The sequence below is a fragment of the Pocillopora verrucosa genome, chromosome 1, assembly GCF_036669915.1.
Source record: "Pocillopora verrucosa isolate sample1 chromosome 1, ASM3666991v2, whole genome shotgun sequence".
NCBI lineage: Eukaryota > Metazoa > Cnidaria > Anthozoa > Scleractinia > Pocilloporidae > Pocillopora > Pocillopora verrucosa.
Genome location: NC_089312.1, coordinates 27,593,386 through 27,603,171, shown reverse-complemented (window position 1 = coordinate 27,603,171; position 9,786 = coordinate 27,593,386). Strand labels below are relative to the sequence as shown.

Genomic DNA, 9,786 nt, shown 5'->3' with positions numbered 1-9,786 from the left:
TGGAGATGAAGCCAGAGAACAAGTTTAGCACAAGACAGTTGTGGTCCAGAATTTCCTGTTGTTTACACAGAAGATTTACAAAATCTTTTGGGGCTAAACTTCAGAATACCCCGCAACTTTGGTTCGCCTCACTTACATGTGTCGGGAGGCTTTGAAGATCGAGGCATAACACAATAGACGTTATTCTTATTCAATGACATGTAAATGAGTTGCGGGGTATTCTGAAGTTGCTCCGCTTTTGGAAGTAAATTTATTGTACTCAACATTTAAACGAAAATCAGTTTTATCCTCATGTGCTTTTGCGTTATAACAGTGAAAAGGAGTTATTGTGGCACTGGGTTTGGTGGAAAGAGGACAGTCCTATAACTGCACACACACCACATTTGTCAAAGAATGTTGCCCAGCAACAAAGGAGATGTGATAAGTAGAAAAGGAAAATTGACAAGTTATATTAGCACATAACTGTGTATCAAAGGCAGTTCCAATCAATGGAGTTTGTTCTGCTTAATCATAAGATTGCTTGTCTTCAAAGAAACTTAATATTGGCTAATAAGTAAGTAAGTAAGTAACTTTATCGCAACTCGGGTTGATGAGGCTGATTAAGCCCCTAGCAATACAGTCATGTTAATATGCTGAGAAAAGTATAAAGAATATAAAAAAAAGTGAAACGTTGTGCTATATTTGGTGTGCCAACTGTAATTGTGTTGCAAGAGGAGATCATGGTAGATTTTGGTACATGATAATAAACAGTCTTGCTTGTGGGTTCTCAGCTGGTGATCAGGTTCATGAAAAGTAATTTGTTTTTGATATTTTAGGAGTGGTTAGTAAAGCTATTGTATTGTATTGTATATGACTGTTACACTGATTTTGTTGGGTTCTCCTTGCATGAAAAGGCAAAATCCTCTTGAAAAGGGGCAAAAATTTATTTCTGTTTTCCATGGCTTTTATGGAAAAGTAAAGGATCAAATTAAACACATCACACAAATCAGTTCTCTTTCTCTCCTGAGCCAGTGTTATTCATGATGTAATCTATTGCTGAACTGAAGATGAGAAGAGGCAAGAAGGTAAGAAGAAATCATGGTCATGATTCAAAATGCTCTTGCTTTAATAGTTTATTCTTTTATGCATTTTTACACTTCAAGGCCAATTATTTTCTAAAAAGCTGTTTACATACTACCTTAAAGGCTTCAATTTCGAATCCCTTCCTTAAACTGACAGCGATTTTTGCTACATTTACACAGTCTGTGATTCATCTAAATTTGCTGCAATCACAGCAGATTGCATGCCATCTGACTCATAAAGCACAACAAGGTTTCCCTCTGAAGTCCTTCCCAACAGATCTTTTTGGGACATTGCATATTTCTTACCCTCATACGACAAAATTGTAGAGGAAATGCTGATAAATCTTAGCTAAAATTGCTGTCAAAATAACATCAACAACCAGGTATGTACTAAACAACCTTAACACCACACCTTATACTTAATACCTAATCATAATAGAGTTAATGCATTACATCTACCTTAGATATGCCTTTTGCTTACACTGCTTGTCCTAATTTAACAGCCAGCAGATTGCTCATTTATTTCACGTACAAAAATCCACTGTAACCCGATTCACGGTACTGCATGCTCCCACTCTCAATGATGCTGCGAATCTTCTGCCAGCAACTTTTATTGACTGTAACACAGCCTAAGCTGCGTGTTCCAGGATGCAGGCCCATGGTATTGCGCCCTTTTTGAGTGCGTTGTCTGTAGCCATAGTAACCAGAGTTGTCCTCTTTCTTGGGGTACAGATTGTACCAGTCAATTCCCATTGAGTGTGTGTACCTTTCGCCAATAAGGTACTCTCCGCGAGGGGTGGGTCCTCCTTCTTGGTCATCTCTTGTCTCTGTGGGTGGTTGTGTGGTACAGGTCTCCGAACTTCCACCCCTGTTTAAGAAAGAGGTGATGAAGATTGTTCAGTTAACATAAACAACAATGTTTTAACACTTTGTCTTTTTAAAGCTTTTGAATTTTTAAATAATCAGTCCTTGACTTACATCCTGGTATACCTCATCATGCATTGTGTTCACTTTCTCTGTTCTCACTGGCTTTGATGGTGCAGTTACAAATAACTCACACAGGTGTCGAATTGTGACATCTGTCACATCCTCTTACAGTTACAATTGGGCAATTTTCTATTAATACATTGTGACACCGTGCAAATATGGCCATTGTGCACTCAATATTTTTTGTGTGCACATAACAGATAACCTGTGATAAACAATACATTTATGCATGTCTATTCAAATAAAAGCCACTGCATGAGCAGAAATCTCCTGTGAGATACTGTATATTTTGATTGCACAAAACCAGTCATTCCAACTTCCAAATGAATTCCTGAGTGAAACCTAATAATCACAACTTGCCAATAGAAGTTGCAAGTTTACTTGTGAAATGAAATTAATTTTTTTGGCCTCTTGTACATGTGCAGTTTTAAAATTCAATGGGGTTACTTGTAATAACTGTCAACATGTGTAATGCAAGCATTGGATATACAAGTCATGTAACTAATAACTACAGATCACCTACTTTTTACATGTGATGTAATTACTGCTTCTGTATGAGGTACACACCACAGCATTTGGGTTTTCCCTCGGCCCCCCTGCAGGACTAAATCATAAAATAAAGCAGCAGAATGACAATTGCTTAAAGGACTCCTGATTATCATATGATAACTTTGTTATTTTTCAATAATTATGAACAAGCCTATGCAAGTAAACTTTTATAATGGTATCAAAGAAATGCCCAATTACCAAAGGTGAACAAGTTATGAAACTTTTTTGACATAATAGGTTACCATAGAAACACTTTAATTGGTTATAAACACCCCTTATCTCAGCTTTAAGTGGCAATAACTTAACAAAGGGCTCAGGGACTCCCCATTTTTTATTGCTGGGAAATCATTAGCATAATAACATACAACTTTCTGCACAGTTAATAGGAGTGGATTGAGAGCCACTTGAACTTTTTGAAAATTTAAGGAGGCTTTGAATCTACTCCTACCATTTCTCTTTTTTTTTTGACTGCACAGAAAGTTGTATGTTATTATGCTTTAGTTAGTTATTTCGTGGCAAGTTATAAAAAGTGGTAGCTTGTTTTTGAGTAATTGTTGCTCAAAGCTAAAATTATGGTGTTTCTAACCTAAAAATAATGGTTGAGTACAAGAGCTGGAAAGTACTAGAAAGCAGTGCAACCCACCAAATATTGGTTCAAGAAATGCCATAATAACTCAATATAACTTAATTCTCCCAACTTATCATAAGCAAATTTGGTCATTCACCTTTAGAGTTGAATTTTGTCATTTTGAGTTGTGCTAAATGCCAGCTTTTTGACAGGCCTGTTAAACTCCACCAAAGAGTTCACTGGGGGCTGTGGATTTATATTAATATTCAAGTACAAACTAAGTAATGGGAAATCTTCTGACGTAAGATTTAGGAGATTTTCATATAAAAATTGACTTGATTAACACTCAAAGATTCACCTTTCACATTTTGGAGAAATTCTACTGGGCATACATGTAACATCAACATCCCAAAACATTGTTTATAATTATGGCAGAAATAAGTAAATATTATTATTGTCATCATCATCATCACTGTTTATGGTAAGGTTGATATTTCCACAAACCTTGACCCAGAGCTTGTGGGGACTGTAGCTCGTCGTCTTCTGGATGAGCTCCACCAGGAAAATGCCTGACTGGTTAGCATTGCCAATACCAAGAACACAATTATAGAACTTGGCTTCATATTCTGAGGGACAAAAATTACAATGGAAATAATCAAAACCACTCGGAAAATTAAAACAATTTCATATTATTTAGGAAAACAATATACATGTATTACAGAGTCAATGCGGTTTTTTTCTTAGACTAGTAAACATGGGAATCAGAAATATATTAGCCATTCACTTCCATTCATGAACACTTTCGGTTTGATCTCTACAGAATACAATTCTACTTTGATTGTCCAAGTAACCCTGTTTAATATTACTGTGCAACTCGACAGAAAACTGAACAATAAGAATTATTTCTGGAATGTTCATCAGGTGTTTATTGTTCTTCAACCAGTTAGACGGGGGATCCAACTACAAGAAGAAGCTACTAACCATAAAAGTGAGTGACATTATGGGCTGCACTTTAGCTATCTTGTATCTGATTGGTTTTCTTTTCCACATAATAGACAAGTCAGAAATGAGTCTTAATGGTTCTCTGAGTTTCACTGTTAGTAATAGCTTCCAAATTGTCCATACCCATGGGTGAATTATACCCTGATTTATTTCAGTCTCAGAACAAACTATATTGGGCAAAATCTGTGACAGAAAGGACCTCTGAAGAGAAGTTGCACACATCACTGGGCACTGAGCCAAGTTCTCAAATAAACACTTTCAACAATACCATTACTGTCATGATTATGAGAGGCTAAATATTTACTGAGCTCCTTTATGGCTTCAGATATTTTATATACATACAGTCAGGTCTTCCTTTAAATTTGTCCTTTGTGCACTTGTGAATATTAGCGGTATAGAGGAAATTTGATCGAGACTCAAGAAAATCAAAGATTAGTCTTGGAGAATAGTACTTGTTTGATAAAACTGAATATATCTTGTAACCTTCAAAGGTTACTAGTGTAGCAGAGAAGACAATCCAAATGCACAATATAAATCACAGTTTAATCAAACAAAGTACATAATCAAAATTACAAACGAAAATAAGGAGATTGGTGTGAAATCAAAGATGAAGAGGGAGAAGTAGGATTGAAGATAGCGTAGTAATGATTGATGGTAACGTTGTAGCTGAATTTGTGTGGTTCGAACTAAAAGAAAATGCGGCAGAAACTAAACTAAGAAAATATCCCTGAGAAATGTAACACTAGCCTAATTAACAATGAGGCAATTATAAAGTGAACTGAAAGCAAGAAATAAATCAATGTACGTATCCAAAAAAAAAAAAAAAAGGAAATATCTTAAATGTGAAATAAAGAAAAACTTACTTTGGTCTAGCTCCTAAAGATTGTAGATGAATTGCCAATAGCGGATCGTACATGAATAGCAGACAAAATTGGTGGTGTCAACAGCAACTTATAGTGATGAAATATGAAATACAATATCTGGTACATGTGCTTAAATGAAACTGATTGAAATAAAAAACTTATTAAGTAATAATCATTAACCAATGAAGAAATAATAGACCGGAACAAACATAACAGAAAAGTACACAAGTTACGCGTTTTGAAACTAACATATCTTTCTTTATCGATTGCCAATGGCAATATCTAAAATAGATGAAAATATATCAAAACAATTTGCAATTTTAATAAAGTTTGAATTTGATTCACTGTCATGTATTTGTGATTTTTTCAGAAGTTTTTCCTGAGTGGTAAGTTGTCTTGAGTTTGAATGTTATTTGCATTTTTTCAATACTTTAGTACTTCAACAATGAGTTTTGATTGCAAATAATTTATCTATTATATCTCGGGCTCCAACGAAATTTTGATAATTTTTCTGTCAATTTTCACTCCGCAGTTCATTCCGAGTGATTTTCACCTCTTCAACTAAGTTAACTGAACTTTGATTCTTTTGCTTTTTCGATAAAAATTATCACAGTTTAACACAATTGGTGTAATTTCGTCACATTACCACGGTTTTTCACCCCTAAAGCAAAAGATTATGGCTAAGGCTTTTAACGCCATTGTCCAACATGTACCAATGTTTCAATCTCGAAAAATGTTGACTATTAGTTATCTCGGCTCTTGATCCGAAAATTTCGCTTTTAATTTCTTTACCTGTGTTTATGTAAAACTTTCATTTTGACGTTCCAAAAATTAATACACTATTTTCATATATTTTTTAAGTACTTTCAAAAAGAGAGTTTTGACAACTCGTCGAATTCCTCTATTAGTTCTAGTCCGAGTATATTAGTTTTGCATGAAACCGATCAATTAAAGTAAACGAAGAAATCACGTATTGTGACACTATATATAAGCTTACCGCAAAAACGAGAGGACAAGAAAAAAAAACGAAGAATTTTCTACTAAGCCTTGCAAGACCCGAAGCGAAAACATAATAGAAAAGCAAAACCCTCAAGAGTGTATTTCTTCGTTTGAAAACCAACAATTACAGTAATCTTACTTGCTTCAAGCGCAAAGGAAGGTCCACTTGACTCTTTTCACTCTTGATTGAAGAGAGTATCCGTCTTCACCAACCTTTGGTTAGTAACATCTAAATTATTGGATGACTTAATGTTTGTGATAGCGGATTTTCTTACAGCCGTGTTCAACTGTAAACAAGAGTATATTCTTGTTACAATATTTCGCATACGTAAGTACCAAACATTGCTTCCGGGTTCGATCCATGGTCGCTAATTATGAAGATCCTATCTCCAAACTACATTCACTGACCTATATATCAAAACTGTTAGTCTTTTTATTCGGGCTTCTGCAAAAGCCCAATTCCTAAAATGCAAGCCGTAATTGGACGCCAAAAGGGGGGTCATGGTCCAAGGCGTTCTATGCGTAGATCGTGGAAACTGGGGACGAGATCGCGACATGTTGCTCGCTCTTATTTGCATTTTTTCAATACTTTTAGTACTTCAACAATGAGTTTTGATTGCAAATAATTTATCTATTATACCTCGGGCTCCAACGAAATTTTGATAATTTTTCTGTCAATTTTCACTCCGCAGTTCATTCCGAGTGATTTTCACCTCTTCAACTAAGTTAACTAAACTTTGATTCTTTTGCTTTTTCAATAAAAATTATCACAGTTTAACACAATTGGTGTAATTTCGTCATATTACCACGGTTTTTCACCTCTAAAGCTAAAAATTATGGCTAAGGCTTTTAACGCCATTGTCCAACATGTACCAATGTTTCAATCTCGAAAAATGTTGACTATTAGTTATCTCGGCTCTTGATCCGAAAATTTCGCTTTTAATGTTTTTACCTGTGTTTATGTAAAACTTTCATTTTGACGTTCCAAAAATTACTACACTATTTTCATATTTTTTTAAAGTACTTTCAAAAAGAGAGTTTTGACAACTCGTCGAATTCCTCTGGTAGTTCTAGTCTTCGAGTGTATTAGTTTTGCATGAAACCGATCAATTAAAGTAAACGAAGAAATCACGTATTGTGACACTATATATAAGCTTACCGCAAAGACCAGAGGACAAGAAAAAAAACGAAGAATTTTCTACTAAGCCTTGCAAGACCCGAAGCGAAAACATGATAGAAAAGCAAAACTCTCAAGAGCGTAATTTCTTCGTTTGAAAACCAACAACACTATATTCGCGATTTGTTTTCAAGAAGCTTAAAATTAATTTACAGTAACCTTACTTGCTTCAAGCGCAAAGGAAGGTCCACTTGACTCTTTTCACTCTTGATTGAAGACAGTATCCGTCTTTACCAACCTTTGGTTTGTAACAACTAAATTATTGGATGACTTAATGTTTGTGATAGCGGATTTTCTTACAGCCGTGTTCAACTGTAAACAAGAGTATATTCTTGTTACAAGGCTTCTCCATAGGCCCAATTCATAAAATGCAAGCCGTAATTGGTCGCCAAAAGAGGGGTCATGGTCCAAGGCATTCCATGGGTAGATCGTGGAAACTGGGGACGAGATCACGACATGTTGCTCACTCTTCGTGACAGAAATACGGTGTTTTGCGAGGTACAAAGGCTTAGGTACACTCCATTTTGGTTCCCTGGTAGGCAGGGAATTAGCTGGAGGTCACGGTCTACGCATACCCTACCGGGGGAATAAGCGAGGCAGTCACTCCTTGGTCAGCACTGAATTTTCAAACTGAGGCCTTCATTCTCACTGTCAAAAATGAACACCATATCCTGTGGTAATAATAATTGTTATGTAATACATGATAGAAAACTATCCCTTGTTGACCAGGCCCCAGTTGTTTGAAGGTCAGATAATGCTATCCTCTGGATAAATCTCTATCCAGTGGATAACGCTATACATTTTGTTATCAATTATCCACTCCAGATATATGGCGATTTATCTGTGGGATTGCGTTATTAACCCTTCATGCAACTGGGCCCATAAGTATACCTGACACGTTTTCTTGTTTGTTATATAATTTTTTATCATTTTTAATTATATAAGTTCATACTGTTAATTGATGAACTGTTGTATATCTTGTGTCTTTCAGGGGTCTTTGGCCTGGTGTTACCCCAGTGAGAAGGACCCTTCACTTAGGGCTTAAAAAATAGTATTTTGTAGCACTTATGTCACGGAACTACACTTAACTTCAATCTCAGAAGTATAACAAGTTCCTTGTGTGTAATGCATCTGCAATATAAAAGGACAATCAATTTTTTCTAAAGACCTTTCTCAGTTACGGATTGAATTTTAATTAGTTAGAGTGGCACAGATTAATTATAACTAATTGATATTGCTGGTTTTCAGTGTCACGCCATTCAAAATAGATCAAAATAAAAAATAAAAACCGTTCAATCGATTTAGTCTAGAATCTGGAAATAGAAAGAAGCTAGATATGTAAAGACTCTCGCCAAGATTCAGGTCACAGCAATTTTTCTTACGGAAGATATGAGGAGAAACGTTTTTCCCAAATTTATAGAGATTTGTATGGAGCCACCATGCTGGTGCCCACCTAGATGGGCACCAACATGGCGGCCGGAAACCAGCAGAAACATCTGTCACTGAGTTTTGCTACAAAAGCGTGAATTTATCTCTCTAAGAACTCATAAACGTAACAATAATACTTTATTCTAATACAAGAACTGTTCAGATAGCTGAATTTCCCTAAATAAGTCACCTTTTAAACCAACATAACAGCTCTCTCGCTCTCCAAAATAATTTTGGTGTTTTTTTCTTCTATTATTTTATTGTGCAAAATGCCAAGTTGTGGTTGATAGATATTTAAGTACAAAAAAAGTTTCAACTCATGTAGTGAGCCTTAGTTTAGAGACATTTCTTGATTTTTTGTAATTGTACTTAAGGTAACTATCTATTGGTTGAAATCTTGCCAGTGTCTATGAGAATAGAAAAGTTAAAAAGTCAGCAAGAATGCTTAATTATTTAACAGTAGCTAGCACAAAATAATTTGTACGGTACTGCACATGACATATGCCATGTTATAATTTATAATTAATGATTTATAATCACAAATAATAATTGTTATAATTTAAAATTTGATGTACAATTTAAATTCACAAGATGTGATTTTATGATATGTAGATCAAAGAGCAAATAACTTTGTAAGTGTACCACTTGAGAATTAAAAAAAAGAAGTCAACAGCTTTTGCCTCTGTGAGTTCTTTTTAAAATGGAAAGGAATTGATTGGCAATCTTTTTTAAGGCAAGGAAGGGTTGTGGAAGGTTTTCCTCAGGTTTTGGTAGGGTAGTTAAGAGTCTCTGTATTAATCAAGTCTCCAGTTTAGACTGACTTTAGGAAGAATTCATTCTCAAGAGGTGCACAGTTTTAAAAAAGTTCAATTCTTCAATACACTGAACTGGAAATTAAATGTCTGAAGATAATTTCCTATTGAAGCATCTGATTTGCTCAAAATACTAAAAATATCCTCAGGCTCTCTGGTCAATGATGGAGTGAAGGAAAATAGAAAGAAAGAGAGCTTTAAGAGAGAATTAGTGGGGGAGGAGAGCCCCTCCCAGCCACTTCACCAAAGTCCTTTTAGGGCCCTTCTAAGGTTGTTCACAGACAAAAAAGTACTTAACCGCACAACAAAGTGGTCTTTGAAATGGTTAAACCATTAGAAG

General features: G+C 35.3%; 1 protein-coding gene and 1 long non-coding RNA gene across 9 annotated transcripts in view; one reads left to right on the top strand and one right to left on the bottom strand.

Moving 5' to 3' along the window:
- LOC136280524 (uncharacterized) overlaps positions 1–9,306 on the top strand; it is a 9,807-nt gene extending 501 nt beyond the window's left edge. The window contains exons 2-4 of one of the 4 annotated variants that reach the window (XR_010717275.1): positions 314–1,064; positions 4,087–4,153; positions 8,198–9,306. This is a non-coding gene — a long non-coding RNA (uncharacterized lncRNA). Of the gene's footprint in view, positions 1–313; positions 1,065–4,086; positions 6,162–8,197 lie in introns of those variants that run through there. The other 3 variants (XR_010717276.1, XR_010717277.1, XR_010717274.1) reach the window with 3 other exon arrangements.
- LOC131771662 (uncharacterized) lies at positions 1,082–7,534 on the bottom strand. 5 transcript variants are annotated; one of them, XM_066165849.1, is made up of 6 exons: positions 7,371–7,534; positions 6,169–6,242; positions 5,031–5,117; positions 3,670–3,791; positions 2,572–2,652; positions 1,082–1,929 (listed from the first exon to the last, which is right to left on the bottom strand). In XM_066165849.1, exons 4-6 carry the CDS (start codon positions 3,786–3,788, stop codon positions 1,581–1,583), a joined length of 549 nt encoding a protein of 182 aa, XP_066021946.1. In that variant the 5' UTR covers positions 3,789–3,791; positions 5,031–5,117; positions 6,169–6,242; positions 7,371–7,534; the 3' UTR covers positions 1,082–1,580. The 5 variants fall into 5 exon arrangements, with proteins under 5 accessions (XP_066021946.1, XP_066021929.1, XP_066021934.1 ...); XM_066165832.1 differs by lacking the exon at positions 5,031–5,117 and having other exon boundaries at positions 7,371–7,529; XM_066165837.1 differs by lacking the exon at positions 7,371–7,534 and having other exon boundaries at positions 6,169–6,400.
- Positions 9,307–9,786: the final 480 nt, after the last annotated feature.